The 18,057-nt window shown below is 40.5% G+C and overlaps 1 protein-coding gene across 11 annotated transcripts in view; it reads right to left on the reverse strand.

Moving 5' to 3' along the window:
* Window positions 1-1,324: 1,324 nt before the first annotated feature.
* ST18 (ST18 C2H2C-type zinc finger transcription factor) overlaps window positions 1,325-18,057 on the reverse strand; it is a 112,530-nt gene continuing 95,797 nt past the window's right edge. For 9 of the 11 annotated variants that reach the window (XM_038766675.1, XM_038766668.1, XM_038766669.1 and 6 more), the window contains 5 exons: window positions 17,687-17,908; window positions 13,304-13,392; window positions 8,403-8,506; window positions 4,932-5,075; window positions 1,325-2,328 (listed from right to left, as the gene is read on the reverse strand). In XM_038766675.1, coding sequence (XP_038622603.1) covers window positions 2,188-2,328; window positions 4,932-5,075; window positions 8,403-8,506; window positions 13,304-13,392; window positions 17,687-17,908 — 700 coding nt within the window. In that variant the 3' untranslated portion in view covers window positions 1,325-2,187. Of the gene's footprint in view, window positions 2,329-4,931; window positions 5,076-8,402; window positions 8,507-13,303; window positions 13,393-17,686; window positions 17,909-18,057 lie in introns of those variants that run through there. The other 2 variants (XM_038766670.1, XR_005456243.1) reach the window with 2 other exon arrangements.

The following is an 18,057-nucleotide window of genomic DNA, read 5'->3' on the forward strand; positions in this document are numbered from 1 at the left end:
TAAACACAGCTCCTACCTAAGAACGTACATCTCATTTTCACTAAACTAAGATTCAAGGTCCAAATGACCCCAACCAAACGAAAAAAGCCCCACTTGATGCAGAACAGTGACCACAGTGCATGAGAGTTGAATTATCTTTGAGTATTATATTACTTTGTTTGGTGCCATTGACGGTAATAATAGTGGTAAATATCAAGCCCATGAATGCCACCACACATTCAATCTAAGTATAAATGAGGCTAAAAAAAATAAACACTTTTTGTTGTAGCACGGAAAGTTAAGCACACACTAAATTCATGTATACATTTACACTGAGGCACGTATGCACGTGAGGTGTGTGTGCATACCAAAAAGGCAGTTTAGCTGGTTGTCTATACCTTTTTTTCTTAAAAAAAATAAATATAAAAAAACTTTTGAAACAATGTTTAATTACTTACAATCCCTGAAATAGACATTGCCTCAGTTATAGCAACTTACTAAACTCTGATCCATTCGGAAATTCAAAGCCCAGGCTCGTGGAATACACACGTTAGTGGCATGCGTCCAGCTGGGCTGCAGACCCAGTTGTCCTATAGAAAGACTGGTGGTCAATTCTAGGTTACTGTAATCTCTAAATTTGGGTGATACCACTCACTGCGTTGCTACGGTTCATATTGAGAACGGAAAATCCCAACTGCCGCTTGAATGGAGTAAGATTCTTAACCTGTGTTGCTGCATTTTTTTTTTCCTCTTTCAACTCAAGCCAGTGTGATGACATGCTATTTCAGGGGTATTTCATGGGAGCGTCAGGTATCTACAGAATCTTCCTTTAGGCTGTGCTTGTATTTTCTACGTACAAATCTACAGCAATAGTGCCCCTTATTTACCGTACCAACATCTGGTCCTAAAACCTGGCTGTCTGTATCAAGTCTTCTTGCTTCTTCTGGGGGATGTGGGAATCAGCTCTGATATGACTTAATAATAATGGCATTTATTAAGCGCTTACTATGTGAAAAGTCCTTCTAGACTGTGAGCCCACTGTTGGGTAGGGACTGTCTCTATACGTTGCCAACTTGTACTTCCCAAGCGCTTAGTCTCTATATGTTGCCAACTTGTACTTCCCAAGTGCTTAGTACAGTGCTCTGCACACAGTAAGCACTCAATAAATACGATTGACTGATTGATTGAAAAGCACTGTTCTAAGTGCTGGGGAGGTTACAAGGCGATCAGCTTGTCCCATGGGGGGCTCACAGTCTTAATCCACATTTTACAGAACTGAGGCCCAGAGAAGTGAAGTGGCTTGCCCAAAGTCACACAGCTGACAGTTGGCGGAGCCGGGGTTTGAACTCGTGACCTCTTACTCCAAAGCCCGGGCTCTTTCCCTTGAGCCACGCTGCTTCTCTGCACAAAACTGCATTGTTAAAATAATTTCGGTTCCTTTAAAACACTTAAAGTGATATAGCTTTCCTGGGCTAAACCCGTACAGCCAAGTCAAATGGTTTATTTCTATTATTGCTAACAAATTCTTGACAATGCTGCTGATCAGCGTACTGTGCTTTGAGTGCTAGTTCCCACGAGGGAGCGCCATCCACCCTTTCTTTAGTAGCGCCCCGAATCCCAAATTACTGCAAATTCCCATGGATGCAACCCTATTGGGGGAGGAAAACGAAAAAAAAAAAAAGCAGGATGCAATCAAAAGCCAACTAGTCCACCCTTCTAGATAGCTTTCTTTCAGGCTTTTTGTTTTTTCATACAAACCCAGCAAGATAGTTTATAGAACAACTTTTTCTGTCTATTTAAAATCCCACTGGCAAATAAATGAACACACTTGTAAAAATATGGCAAGGTTGCAAAAATGCTGTTAAAAGATAAAAAAACCTCTGATTAGAAATAAATAAAAAGTATAAAAAATAGTCACACACACACACCCCTCCCCACCCTTTTTACATACACTTTACAAAAACCCAGTGCACACGGAGAAACCAAAGAGAAATGTATTAAAATAAATAAGACGTACTAATTGAGTGCATTTCTGTAAATCCAAATAGTCTATCTTGGGTTTTTTTCTGTCTTTTTTACGTCAGTGCAATGTTGCAGTTGTAAATGCAGCCCGGCAAGCTACGGCCCTTAGCAGAACATGACTCCTAACAGATCCATCTGGAGTTTACCGCTGTTAAGTAATTTCGGATGCCCAGCAACATTCCCATCCTACACGTGGATACCCTTCACTGCCTGTTTGATACTTTCCAGCAGAGCCTTGCATTCCGGGGAATAGTTCCGTTCCAGATTGCTGTACATGTCTGTGAGTGTATTTACATATGCTTCGAAATTCTGCTCACTGATCGGCCCCTAAATGAAGACAAAACATATTCCACCAATCACAGTAGCCCAGGCGGAGGGAGGCAAGTGACCCATTCCACAAAACTGAAGAGCAAAGGCACTGTAAAGTTCTACTTTTACCCTGTGGGAAGGCAAAGGTGATAGCCCAAGAGGCTGCCATCTAAACTAGTGCTGGGTTTGGGGGAAGCTGAGGAAAGGTGGGGTGTGCCATGAGATTCATCTGGTCATCCTCTACCGAGGGGACATTTTATTGTACCTTGGTGTCCAATTCAGAGAAATGAAGCTTTCCTTGGCTTTAGAGAGGGTGGCAGTGGCCTGAGGACAGCAGGAGACGGAAGCGTCAGTAGCAGTGGTCTAACGGTCTAAGGACATGGGCAATCATGAGTTCTGAGTGCTTCTCTAGCCTCTACTACTGATGCTTCTTTGGTGATTTGGGAACATCTACCTGACCTCTCCACACCTGAGTTTCCAAAAGCAGAACAGTACGATTTAAGAACTTAGTGTAGTGCTCTGCATGATGTAACCGCTCAATACAGACCACTGATTGATTGGCAACATAGTAAGCACTTCAGAGGTGAAATGTCCCACCTAGTGTATAGATAATTCACACTGATGGAGAAGGACTTAAACAAAAAACTTTGAGGATCTAAATATGATGATAACTGTGGTACTTAAGTGTGTGATGTGTGTCAAGCATGGTCGGTTCAGAAACTGTGCTTGTCCCTTGTGAGGTTCACGGTCTAAGGGGGAGAGGGGGACCAGGTCTTTAATTCCCATTTTACAGATGAGGAAACTGAGGTACAGATAAATGCAGTGACTTGACCAATGTCAACCAACAGGCAAGTGATGGAGCTGGGATTAGAACTCAGGTCCCCCGACTCCCGGGCCTGTGTTCTTTACACTCAGCCATGCTGCTTCTCTAAAAATATAAACTGTGATGTGGTGTTAAACTGGTCAGCACACAGATACTTTCTACTTTTTCCTCCCCCTCCTACTCCTAACCATTTCCCATCATCTTATTCCCTCTGGATGCCAGGGGCATCCTGCTGTGAATTGATCCAGTGGGAGGGCTACATCTCAGGCGGATGGCTTTAACTGGTTATAGGTGGCTAAGAACAGTAATCCCTAAGTATAAGAAGTAACTCATCTTCATAGAGAAGGGATCTGACTAGTCAATTTACCTCCACTATGTAATATATAAAAAAACCCCATCAGATGTGAAGAAAGAGCAGAGCCCGTGAGATCAAAGGCTTAGGTTTTATTTGATTAATTGCGGTCCGTTCAAGTTTTGTAGGTCATTTTCCATCCAGAAAGTCTACTGTTGGGGTTCCACTGGGGAAATCCAGGAGGGGAAGGGCTCATGAATGGGAAACTTAAGAAGAAGTTTTCCCTTCAGGTCTAATAATAATAATAATAATAATAATAATAATAATAATATTGGTATTGAAGCGCTTACTATATGCAAAGCACTGTTCTAAGCACTGGGGGGGGATATAAGGTGATCAGGTTGTCCCATGTGGGGCTCAATCTTAATCCCCATTTTACAGATGAGGTAACTGAGGCACAGAGAAGTTAAGTGGCTTGCCCAAGGTCACATGGCTGACAAGTGGCAGAGCAGGGATTTGAACCCATGACCTCTGACTCCCAAGCCTGTGCTCTTTCCACTGAGCCACGCTGCCTCTCTAAATATGGAAATAGTTGCCCCATTGGGCATTCTTCTGGAAAGAGCAGAGGACTGGGAATCTAGGAGATCTGGGTTTGAGACCCAGCACAACCACCGGCCTCCTGTGGGACTCTGGGAGAGTCACTTAATCTCTCTGGGCCTCAATTTCTGAATCTGTAAAATGCAGATGATATTAGATTTTGAGTTCCATTTGGAGCCTGGACTGGATCGGATAGCCTTTTATTTACTCCAGTACTTAGCACATAGTAAGTGCTTAATAAATGTCTTAACAATTATGGAAGTTTATGAAGATTTGACTCTAGTGTGGGTTTGAGCTTCACCCCCGTTTCCATTCTGCAAGTGAATTAATAGTGGTAACTCATTAAGGATTGCTTCTAGGGTGGGGGCTCCATCTCCCTCTCAGAATTTGTTTTAGTCGTCTTCTCTGGCCTTCAGATGTTTCCATCAGACACTTTAAATGGTCTCTCATGACTCTAATTCATTCATTCATTCAATCATATTTATTGAGCACTTACTGTGTGCAGAGCACTGGATTTAAGCGCTCGGGAAGTACAATTCAGCAACAAATACAGACAATCCCTGCCCAGTTGCTCATTGCTTCTTGTTCCTCTGATGACCACTGAAAATAGTTACAACAGTGCATCTTTACGGGTCACACTGAGATCAATGAGCAGTGAGATTTTGAAGCACTTTGAAGTTAGCCCTCTGACTTCTAACCAGAAATCAATCAATTGAGAGTATTTACTGAGCTTGTACAGTGGGCAGAGCACTGTACTAAGAGCTTGGGAGAGTATCACAGAGTGAGTGAGACACTATCCTCGCCCTCGATGAAGTGAGAACCCTTCTAACAGAAGTACCTGTTGGCAGCCACAGACAAGCCCTGCAGAGGCCACCAGAGACAATCCCCAAGTTTGGGCTCTAGACTTACCATCTGTGGGAGCTGAATGTCGGCAAGGCTCGAGATGAGGGCTTGGCTTAACCCTGCTAGCTCCTTCAAAAGGCTCTCATTGTTTTGCTCTATCAGTTTGTTCTCCTCTTCTATAGTTTTTAAATTGCTCTCCATAGATGTGATCTAAAATTGAAACCATCAGCAATGTGAAGACAGGAGTTAGAGGGGAATACAAAGGGTTCTAGTCCAAAGACAGATAAGTTGGATGTTGAGAGTATCCAGAGTAGATTTAAACCTCAGCTAACTTTTCAGATTATTGGGTGATTCACATCACATTGCTGTAAGGTGCTCGTGCCACTGCATGGGAAGGCCCATCTAACGACAGACCAGCTGTGAATTCCCCCAAAGTGCATCTCCTGTTTCTTGGACAGGATTTCAGTCCCCAAATTTTCCCTTCAATTTCCAGCCCCAGAAAGCATCCTTGCTAATCCTGGATCTGCCACCTGCCGACTTTGTGACCTGGGGCGAGTCATTTAGCTTCTCTGTGCCTCAGTTTCCTCATCTGTAAAATGGGGTTTCGATACCTTTTCTCCTTCCCCCTTGGACTGTGAACTCTCTGTGGAACAAGGACTGTGATCAACCTGATTATCTTACAGCCATCCCAGTGCTTGGCACACAGCAACAATTGACCAAATGCCTCTATCATCATCATTATTCTTATTGTTCTTTCTTCCCTCGCCTTTCTCCTGCCATGTCTTCCCCCGTCTTTTGTGTTGCAAAGTTTCAGGACTCCAGGCCCACGGCCAGCTGTACATTCCACGCCCCTCGCTGGTTGCCTCATGCTCCTTTGGCAGACTGATGGGCTTCCCAGTCACATTATTTCTAAACCATTGAACTCTAGAAGTTGCAAATGAAAACCCGTGTACCAGAGCATCAGGCCAGTGGCCCTATTGTATAGATTCATAATCCAGGTTGAGGAAATGAATGGAAAACTCCAGGGTTCAAACTGCTGGACACAGCAGGGGCTGGGGAGAGGGTCAGGGAAATATACAATAGAGCCACCAGCCTGTGGAGTTGGAAGAGGAGGAGCTGTTTTTAGTGGCACGACTGAGCTGTGTTAGAAATAATTTTGAACTAGTTCTTGGGCTGGTTTCCTGCTCTTGAGGAGGGAGTTCTAGTTCCCAGCTCAATGAACTTAGATATAGGGCACAGAGTGCAATTAGAGGGTAGCGCATTTGAAAGGCCAAAGTTTTAATCTGCATGGATGGGGTGTGAACGAAACCGGAAGATGAGAAATCTTGGCAAAAATCCACTTTGGAAATTAAATTTATCAAATAAAAGAAAGTAGAGACTTCATTCGAATTTGGAACCTAGTACAGTGCTAAGAATCAATCAATGGTATTTATTGAGCATTTATTCTGTGCTTGGGAGAATATAATAGAGTTAGTAGACCCAATATCTGACTTCAGGGATGCTAGCTTGCTGACAGAGACTGATCTAAAAGAAGGAAGCATTGTATTGGTTTTCCAGCATCATTCTTCCTGTCCTGCCCAAGACTAGGGTTGCCAAAATGCCCTGATGGAAACCACTGTTTTTCTTCCTCATCTCTCATTTCTCTTTGGAAAGTTGATGTGGCTCAAGTGGCCAGATACCATGATCTGTGAAATTTCTTGGGCCCCTGCAGATTCCTTTTACCTCTAAGTGGCAAGTTTTCATTTTGAACATGGGGGTGAAAAGGGATTTTATTGGGAAAATGAAGATTGGAAGGGGACCAATTTCAAAAAGCTAGTAAGAAAGCCAAAATTTGGGGACTTTTCAGCCCTCACTATAAACTCTCAGATCTTGTCAGAGGCCTGGGGTCCAGTTCAGAAGACTACGGGGGCCATCACCTCCATTGCCCCTGTAAAGTGGGCAGCTATGGGTTGAACAGCACAAGAATCCTCATACTCGAGGGGTCTCTTGGGTCATTGCTTTTCTTCAGAAACCATAAGTAGTTTAGTTAGGTAAACTAAGTTGGGGCTCATTTGTACGGTCAGAATCAGGTTCTGAGGCCAAGATGGGCCACCTCAGAAAAATGATCTGCATTACAGGATGAGATCCCATTCCCGAGGGAAACTGCAGAATGTATTTAGCAATTGGCATGACCCTTAGAGCCAGGAAAGCTAAACGTTACCTAAATATTGCTGCATTTTAATGTGATAAGTGTCCTCTTTACTAGGAGAAATGGCCTTTTTTAGAACTTTTTCCAGCTCCAGGATTCTATGATTCTTTGTCTTTCTAACAATAGGAAGCATTCTTTATAACTAAGGAAGGCCTGTAGGATCAATGTATCTACCCCAGCACTTAGTACAATGATTGGCACAGAGTAGTGGTTAACCGATACCATTATTATTATTATTAATTATTCCTCTGGATTCCAAATTATGCTACTCACTTATTTCCATTTACTCAATTTGGATATAACACAATGAAAGAATTAAGGAACACTCTTCCCCCCAGCATGAAACAGCTCTTGGTTGAACACAATCCTCAAGTTGGTACAAGTAGGTAAATAAAGGTGAGGGGAGAAACAAATGTGCATATAGTGTTGGTTGTTTGTGATGCTGCATTTCCCAACTCCACTTTACTGTACCAAACAGTACTTTGTGTTTCCTGGTGTTTTTGCAATTACAGAATTGAATACACTAAAATCATAATGGGTGGAAAATCTGTAGGAGCATTCTGCTAGTGACAGACAACAGTAACATTGGAATTTGTATTGAAAAATGTCAATGGCATCTTCAAACCACCTACTCCCGATATGCTAATTCCCACTGAATTGTGGCGGACTATAATAATTTTCCCATATCCTGAGATTCTTTAAGAACACAGGTCCATGCTATAGGAATACTCTAGAGTATGAGCTCCTTGTAGGCGGGGAACATGTCTATCAACTCTGTTACATTGTACTCTCCCAAGTTCTTAGTACAGTGCTCTGTAAACAGTAAGTGCTCAGTAAATATATGGCTGAGAGATACAGGACTCCCTCAGATACTTTGAATGAATTTGAAAGATTGTCCCTTAAAATATTTGGTGCCAACTAAGCAAACCCATAATAAAAATAATGATTATAGTATTAAGAGCACTGGGGCAGATACAAAGCTAGTTGGAGAGGATGTAGTCCGTGTTCCACTTGGTGCTCACAGTCTAAGATGGAAGAATAGTTATCTTCATGTTGCAGATGAGGGAACTGAGGCACTGTGAGTCAAATGACTTGTCCAAGGTCACACAGCTAGGCCATTCTGGCTCCTAAATCTGTAAAAGCTTGTTTCATTTGGTGATTTTGGGGTTCAGTTCCTTCACATGGTATACTTGCCCAATGGTGAGTTCTGTTGGGTGATGGGGAAGAGAGAGGGGCAGTGAAGGAGGGGGAATAATTGTTCTTCCTCCTCCCAGAATGGTCTTATCACTTGCCTGATATTTGAAAGGGTTAAGGCCTAGGGGACACAGAAGCAGAGCTGTGTTATTTACCTGGGTCTGAAGTTTCATCATGTCTGCTTCAATTTTAAGGTTGGATTCATTCAGTTCTTTTATCTCCTCATCCAAATGCCTGATTTCCTCATCACTTTCTATACCTGAAAAAAGTCAGACATCTTAAGGTGAGGCTGGCAATGCACCCAAATGTGAAGAGATGCTGATTAGCATACAAATCTAAGCAGTAAACTTGCTAAGTGAATTGTTGCCTATTAAGCTTATGGATGAATTTTTGCGGGGGTCAAACTCTCTCTCTCTTTCTCTCTCTTTCTTTCTCACTCAGTCTCTCACTATAGTCTATGGAAATGACAGAGGAAGAGATATGCAACTTTATACTAAGCACAACAGAGTGTAATCTCTGCCAGGATCTTGGAAACAAAATTAAATGTCATCTATATGGTTTAATCCATTCGTTAGGAGAAGTGTTCCTATATATGGAGACACATGCTCTATGTTTCTTGAACTGAAATCATTTGGTGATGCCAGCGTGGCCTGAATGACTCATTTCTCAATTCAGAAAGTCCATAATCCTAACAATGGCATTCATTAAGCACCTTGTGCTAAACGCTGGGGTAGAGAAACGGTTGTCAGGTCTTATATCTACCTCTCCCAACTTTCTTCCTGGAATGTTTGGGCTGAAAATCTAAGGGAGGGAGCTGGATTTGCTGAGTTTCTTAAAGTGGTAGTTTTGGGGAAGGAAGTTGTACTTGTGAGATAAATCTTCCCCTGGTGAGATCCCTCTGATGGGCACAAAGTCTCAAGAGCTTGTCACACTTGTTTTCCCATTCTGGTAATTCATTCAACCATATTTATTGAGCACTTACTGTGTGCAGAGCACTGTACTAAGCGCTTGATGTGGATGGCCCTTCATTCTTCCTGTTTTCCCCTCCCCAGTCCAAGCATTCTCAAGCAAGTGGGTCTGTGTGTGTCCTGGGTGGGTTTCCCACAACTGCCATGATGTCCTCAGGGCTCCTTTGCCTCATATCAACCCAGCCAAACCCTCTGTCACCACTCAGCTCCTCTCCTTTAGCTGCCCCTGCTGAAGCCAAACTGGCATCATTAGCTGTATGGCCTCGGATCAAAATTTCCTGTGGCTTGGATGGGATTTTCCAGGAAAAAGTTGCAGGATCTTTGACCCCCTTCACCAATCCAGACCCTGCAAGCCCCGCTCCCTCAATTTTGTAAAGGTAAATTTCATAAGTTTTGTTTAGGTAAAGTGCTGTAACACAATGCCAGTACACTCAGTTCTGTCAAATGAGGTGTCCTCACTACACGTTTTGGCTAGAATATGGCACCAGAGTTAAGGACAAGCCTGTCTGGCTATAGCGTGTTTGTTGTCGCAAGAAACTGTTGTAAGCGTGCTCATGTGTCCAAGTGTGTAATGTTGGGCACAGTGAGGACTGCCACACGAGTATTTTCCTTAACGCAAAGGTTCTGTAAGAACACAACCCCCATGGTACAGGATAACTAGGTAAATTTCAGAAGACTCCTTCCACCAATGTGTTGATTATGTTTCCATCTTAGAGGTAGAGAGTTCTTCAGGATAATGAACCAAATGAGATGAATTGGCCAAAGTAGAAGTAGCATGGCTTAGTAGAAGGCACAAGGACCTGTGTTCTAATCCCTGCTCCATCACTTGACTGCTACATGATCTTGGGCAAGTCACTTAACTTCTCTGTGACTCAATTACCTCATTTCCAAAATGTGAACTAAGACTGTGAGCTCAATGTGGGTCAGGGATTTTGCCTAACCCAATTACCTTGTATCTACTCCAGTGTTTGGCATATAGTAAGCACTTAATGAACGCCATAAAAAATATTGGTAGGGTACTGATGTATGTTGCTTAATGCCTGGAAACTACACCAAGGGCTCTGACCCTTGGAGCCACCCAATGAATCATTGCCAGAGTGATGTGTGGCCCTCCTGATGCTCGCTGCCCCTCCCTACATAGTTCACCTAGACTTGAGCTGTACATGAGGGTATAGTGATGGCAGATATGGATAAAGATTGCAGAATGAATAGGATTCTAATTTTCTTTGGCTAGATTTAAATATTGATTTAATAGCCAATCTGCTTGAGGAGTCATTTTTCAGAACACTTTTCATTGCCCTCTACGGGACTCCAAGGAAGTAAGGTCCCAATCTCAAAATTTTGACCCTAAAAGAAAGTTAAATCCATACAAGATAAGTGTGACTAATTGTGGGGGAAGGATGAGTTAGGAAATAGAGAAGAGAGTGCTAAGAGTCCATTATCTTGAATAATTTGAAATCTGGAATCAAAATATGAAAAGTCAGGTGTTATGAAACTATTTTAAAACTATTCCAGAAATTGCATTTTTGTGGTTACTTCCTTTTAAAAGCTCTTAGTAACTCTCATAACCTGATTTCCAAAGTCCTTCTATTCATAAATTATTTTTGTCTCCAATTTATCATAGTGAGTTGCATTCTCTGTTAATAAGGTAAAGTGAATTTTTTTCAGAAAAACAAATGCCTAAGTCTTAGTAAAAACAGTATTTATTGAACCCCCATTGGGTTCCGTGCACTGTGTACCAAGTATTTGGAAAGGACAACAGAGGCATAAGACATTTCCAGCCCACAGGGCCCTTTCACTCAAATGGGGGAAGCCAAACATCATAATTAAAAATAGGGTAATCAGAATAAAGAAATCCACTCTTTAGAATCAATTAAACATAGAGTTGGTGAGAGAGGAGGTAAATTATAAAGATGTGTGAGAGGTGGCTAAATGGTTGATGTGACTGGAAGTGTTGAGAGTTGATCAAAGAAGCCTTGTTGGAGGTGGGATTTTAGGAGTGCTTTGAAAAGGGGACGAGGCCTGTGGTTTATCACTTTAGTAGGGAGGGGTTATCCCAGGACCAGTGAAACAGTGTGAGTTAGGGGATGGAGTTGAGGGCAGTAGAGTTGATGTGAGAAGGGATTAATCATTTAAAAGACCCGAAGTTTTTTGGTGAGAGAAGTTATACATATTGCCATCATTACCACAGAGCTTAATACTTAAATTTTACACTGTAGTCCAATAATGCATTTACAGATTCACCTCGCTAGTAGTAATGTTATGTTCTAATACACATTACATAGGTCTTGCCTATTTGTGTCTCACTGGTTAGCATTTGGTTAAGGAGCAAAAAATAATGGCACCATCCTTATTATGGTCATGGGACGTGTCTACCAACTCTGTTGTTTTGTACTCTCCCAAGTCTTAGTATAGTGCTCTAGCACTCAATAAATACCATTGATTGAAGGATTTGGGTTGCCTGTGAAAATTTTCAGTTGTGACTAGGATTTCCATGTTTTGGGCTGGTTCATAACTTGGTTCCTTCAGATTTACTTCCTGCTAGGAATGGGCAGGGATTGTCACTCTTTATTGTACTTTCCCAAGTGCTTAGTACAGTGCTTTGCACACAGTAAGTGCTTAATAAATGATTGAATGAATGAATGAATTGTAAATTTCAATGGAACTCTGTGATATTTTTTAACACTTGAGACTTTTGAGAGGAGAATTCTTCTAAAGGGAAGAGTAAGAGGAAAAATTATTCACATCACACGTGTCCTTCTAGTTAATTATTTTTGTGTGTGTTACCCTCTAAAAGATCACAGTATGAGCTAGGGAGGGAAGAGTTGGGTATGACTTAGTTCCAGGTCAGCCCATGTGGGCAAGCTTTGCTTTGGTCATTCTGGGGGTTTAGAGGCTATTACAAATGCTTATTTAAATACCCCTGTATTCATTATCTGCTTAATGTGTGTACATAATCCCCCTGAATAATACTATCATGAGAACAAGGAGAGAACTACCTCCCATCAGCATACAGTAAATGCTTTGTTAAATTATTTAATAGAATAAAGAAAAGTCTCAGAAGGAAACTTAAGAACATTAGGTATCCAACCCCTTGATGGAGCTTTTCTTGGAGGTTTGTTTTTTTAAAAAAAATCATGTAAAAATTGAAGGGATGAAAGATGGAGTCTAAGAAAATAAGATGAGGCATTTAAAATAATTTATTTCCACAAACTGAATAATTCCCTTGCTTGATACCAAGCACTGATCAAAAAAGGAGACAATTAAGGAAAATGCCTTTTGCAAAATATGCCTTGTATTGATTTTTCAATATTTTATAATAAATGGTCCCTGGTGAAAAAAGCCCATGTTTGAGAAGGGTTGGGATGGCAGAAGTATTTAAATATCATGAAAAACCCACAGCTCTTCTCTGGTACTTGTGAGTTTAAACTGCACTTTGCTGCAACATTCTGGAAGGGATAATGGGGACAACTGAATGAAGACTTGGACAGACTCGAAAATTAGGCCCTTAAAGAGCGATCTTTCACAAATAAGGGTCAGAAAGAATCTGACTTTTTTCTTATTTGGCCTATGTATCCATATCATCTGGGCTCCCCTATTCCGAACCCCAAGAATTTGGTGAATTCAAACACACCATTACTTGCAATCACCTCTCAGGCGACTTTTAGAAAAACTCTACCTGTGGCATTGCCATGCTGGCCCCACATTCCCAAAATTCAGAGGCTGGCCACATTTTTCTGGATTACCTGGTGTACAGGCATTGCCATCGAACTCTCGCTCAAAGATCCCTAATTTTCCAGGACATTATAAGACCTTGCATCCAAGGAAATCAAACGATCAGAAACCCATTTATTAAGGGTAGGTTGCAACATGGAATCTAACTTTTTAAATAGAGACCAGATCTATGAGGTTCACAGTGTACATTTCCCCATTCTGGTATAATGAAAGCATTAATTGAAGAATTAAAATTAGAGTTTGTGTAAAGAAATAAAAAAAGATTGTCTTATAAAACAAATGGGATATTCCTGGGTAGGAGGTACCCTATAGGAATATGCTATATTCAAGCTTATTTAGTATAATCTTCTTACCACCACTTGCTTTAAGCTTGATAGTCATTAATTCTTCTGAGATCTTTCCCTTTTTTATGGCCTGTGCATTAAGAGGGCAACCAGACAAGCTGTAAAACAGAGAAAAATATTATTGGGTTTGAAAATTGAGTTAACGTTCACTGGAGTTACAACTACCTTATTCACATCTCAGCTCTTAAAGCATTTTGCAATCGACACTGTAGCCCTATTTTCATCATAGTTAACTCTATACCAAAACTTAGAGGAGAAGGCCACAAAATCTGTGAAACATTTTGCTGGAATTATATGCACAAGTAATACCCTCATAGAAAAAGCTAGTGGTTACCTACTTGCTGAAGATTGATAGTTTTTCTTTTTAATTGCTGGCTAAAAAAATTCTGCATTTCAATATGACTCTCTTTTGGGTATATTTTGGTATTAAATGATGGTATGTGTTAAGGGCTTACGATTTATCGAGTACCATCCTAAGCGCTGGGATAGGTACAGGGTTGTCAGGTTGTCCCACGTGGGGGCTCACAGTCTTCACCCCATTTTACAGATGAGGTAACTGAGGCACAGAGAATTTAAGTGACATGCCCACCCAAAGTCACACAGCTGACAAGTAGCAGAGCTGGGATTAGAACCCATGACCTCTGACTCCCAAGCTTGTGCTCTTTCCACTAAACCACACTGCATATCCCATCATTTGATGGGCAACACCGTAGAGTCACTTTGCATGGTTCTATATAAGCACTACCTTCCAATTCATTTTAGTTATTTATATCAAAGACAAACCCTTCACTTGGAATTTATTTTAAGTGTAAAACACTTGTATATTTTTGAAAAACACCATTTGGTCTTCATATAGAAAGAAAGGAAAAAAGAAGACTGCTAGAAATATTCAGAAATTATCCCGCTTTATTTGTATCCCAGACTACCAATAGGGCCAATTGTCTTCTCATTAATTGTCCTTGTAAAAAAATGATTAAGTACTCAATTTATCCTGCAATTTTATCTGTTTAGACAAATGGTATCAGTTCCCCAATCTAAGCAAAACCTGGTTTCTCATGAATGAATAAGGTAATCATTGTTATAAATATCCATTAACTCTTACTCCAATATTTATTAAAATAGCTGTGCATTTGAAAATTAGTAAATCTAGAAAATTAAGACCTTCAATCAGAAGATACAATTGCTGCTTTCATCTCATTGCTCATAATCCTGCACCAGCCTAGATAACTGCCTTGCAAAAGAAAGACTGGGAATACTGTACTTCAAGAAAATCTTAAAAAAAAATCTGTTTTTAGTAATAAAAAGATTCACATTTTACTTATCTAAGCAAAACCAGTCATCCTTAGATATTACAGTGATGTATTCAAAATAGCAATTGATTACATCCTAAAATTAATGGTTTCTTTAAATGTTAAAGCTTTTATTCTTGTTTAAATATGTTACTTTGGTGTCAGATAATTTAATATTAATGTATAAAATGATTCAATTACACAGAAAATCACACTTTCCATCGCAAAGGAGTAATTCAAAAGATGAGAATATCAGTGAAAATCCTGCAATATTTTGTGTAATTTTATTTTTCAATGTAAGGACCGTCATAAAGAGAAACACTTAGTTTTGCCTTTAATACTTTTTACACTACACCTAAGGTAGAACGATACTGTACTGAAGGTACTGAAAGTAGAGAATATGCATCAATGTGTTCAGTTGAAGTGATTATTGCACTTAGGCTTACATATTTTGACAGAAGTATATGAATATTGACTCCAATCTTCATTTTCTACAAGACAGCGCACATTATGGATTACGTAGTTAATCTAAAGGGTTATACATATCTTTAATAAGCGGTGAGATGAGCATTTTTTGATATAGTGCCCTTTATTCATTTTACAAGATGAATAACTGCCTTGGAAGTATACTATGAAAATTTATAGCAATATTTTGATCGTTAATTTTAGATTTATTCTGTAACCTGTAAAATATTTTATTTTTCAGAAACCTATGACAGTGGCTGTAACAGAACAGGACCGGGACTATGGATGAAAAACGTTTTTTTTGGACAAGGCCACACTTGCTAAGGGTTATCCCTGACTGAGGAGACTGATATTTCTGGAGGTATGTGGTACCCTTGGTTCTACCAGAGTGTATGTTTTCAGGCTTGGATAGAACTCGATGGCAGAATTAGGGGAGTTTCTTCTGTCAAGAGCTTAGTACAGTGCTTTGCACACAGTAAGCGCTCAATAAATACGATTGAATGAATGAATGTCAACTCACACCCGTCTGGATATATCGCAGTGCGGAGTAAGTAGAAAAGTTTGCGTGCTTGTATGAAGCGGCAGACAGAGCGTTATATGCTATGGTGAGGGTTTCCCTTAAGGCAGTGATATGCGAGAATGCAATCCCACATTACTGGAGAACAAAGTATTCTAGTACTACTTTAGAAACAATGCTGCCTGCAGTTCCCCCCAAATGACAGATATAACCGTGTTGGCCTTTTCAGTTCCAACACTGTCTCCTCACCCATCTGGAAGGGGAGGGAGGAGGAACCCAACTGCTACTTTGCATCCAGACACCTCGGGTTGCTAATCATTGGACATAGTCCTGTGATAACCAGGAGGCACCAACAGAAAAATCTAAAATCTGTCCATAATACCTTATTCATTTTTCTCCCACTTATTATTTTTCCTGGAAATTCAACATCAGGGAACAAAACAGGTTTAGCCAGGTATCATTAGAACTGTTAAAAGCATGGATTCCAAAATTTTAACTCTGAACTAATGCCATTTGATAATACTATAGCTTTATGAGCAAAGGGGACTGGTCAAACCACCTAACCATACTATGTTTATGTATTCTATGCTTAATTTAATGAAAAAACTAGTATTTTTTCTTACTTATTGCCCTTAATCCTTTCAATTGTAAGATCCTTAAGGGCAAAGATTGTCCCATTCTTCATATACTCTTCCTGCAGAAGGTGGTCTTGATTACTTTAAAATTGACAAAATTTAATATTGAGGAATAGATGTTTACTTAAAGCTCCTTATAGGCAGGGAATGTGTCTGTTAACTGTTGTATTGTACTCTCCCAAGTACTTAGTACAGTGCTCTGCACATAGTAAGCACTTAATAAATACCACTGATTTAATTAATGATCGGTTGACCTACATGACTAGATCCTATCAGTGACTGTAGGTGGTCTCAAATCTGTAACAGACAGATTGAAGACTAGACAATCTCTTCCGTTCAGTAATTGCTTGAAAGAAGCATAGCCCATCAGCCTGAGCCTTGCATTTCCTGCCTCCCTTTGGCTTCTGTTTTGACCTCTTTATTAATTTAAAAAGTTACTGATGTCATTTTGCCACTTTCAAACACTTCTTACTTGAGAATTCTGAGGCAATGGATTTGATTAGCAAAAGGACCATGGCCCTGCAATGCTTCATTCAATATTTTGTTATGTTTTTCCTTTTTGGTTTGTATTTCTAAATACATCGGCTAGATTTAACAAATTCTGGTGGGATTCATTTTTTTGATACTATCAATGAAGCTTTAGAGCCAAACGAAATGTCAAAAAGCCAGAGCTCTGCAGTATTTGTGAAATGCTAATGAGCACGGCATTTCACCTGAATGTTTTACTAAAGCATCTTTTGGATTTAAATGAACACACTGCCAGTTGTATGCATATAATGCCCATTGGAGCCGTGAGTAGCACGACTGATTGATGGAACTTGTAGTCGGTCTTTTATCCAATCAATCATATTTATGGAGCTCTTACTGTGTCCAGAGCACGAGTACTAAGTGTTTGGAAGAGTACAATATAACAGAGTTGATAGTCGTGTTCCCTATTGCAGTTTGCTCAGCCTATTGTTTTCTTGCCTTATAAAGTGTTAGGAGGGAAATAGTCTAGTTCCTGGCATTTAGCAGGCTAAAGCATGAGGCAATGAGACCTAATCCACAGAGGCTTTTCTGCTCATTGCCCTGTTCCTTGTGGGACTTCAGGCCCCAGGATTCGATTTTGTGCAATTTTCTCTCGATGGTACGTGACACGCTTATATGACTTTTACAAAATTTGAGGGGGGTGGTGGTTGGAGGATTGAGAACAATTTACAAAGTGAGAGTTAGGAAACATCACCACATTTTAGTACAGGAGATGGAAATACTGATTTTGAAAGAGCATGTGGGATGAGAGAAAATCTGTAAAACACAATACATTTTATATGTAGAATTAGTCCAAGGCCTATTGGACAATCCTCCCAAGATTTACGTTCCTTTCCGGCTAAAGGCTGCACAGCTTGTTTTATCTTTCCAATCTTTAAGAACTACTTTAACATTTTACTAGGCTTATTTTTCAGGTGAGTAAACGACAACAACAAAAAGACAGAAAACAAAATGATACCTTCTGTGGGTGACAAAAACATTATTTACATGACCCAGCCCGTTGCATCCTGGCAAAGGACAATGTGGCAGTTCTTGTTTGTTCAGTTTCCAGGATAGCGAAGACCCATTGAGAGGATTCTCCTTCTGTCTCTTGGCAGCCAAAGGACAACCAGAAGCAGTGCGGTGAGAAGTGTATTTACCTGATATGTGACCTTGGCCATCACATCCTATCACAGGACATCTAGAGAAATAAAGCAAAAACCATCCTTATTTGGGGGCGGCCCCACTGCGCACATTCTTGAAGTTTGCACCATATTAACCAAGAAAAGGTAGAGGATGCCAAACTTAAAATTCAGCTCTGCAGGGCAGAGTCTCAGCTGCAGCAAGAAT

The sequence above is a fragment of the Tachyglossus aculeatus genome, chromosome 25 (genome assembly GCF_015852505.1).
Source record: "Tachyglossus aculeatus isolate mTacAcu1 chromosome 25, mTacAcu1.pri, whole genome shotgun sequence".
Taxonomy (NCBI): domain Eukaryota; kingdom Metazoa; phylum Chordata; class Mammalia; order Monotremata; family Tachyglossidae; genus Tachyglossus; species Tachyglossus aculeatus.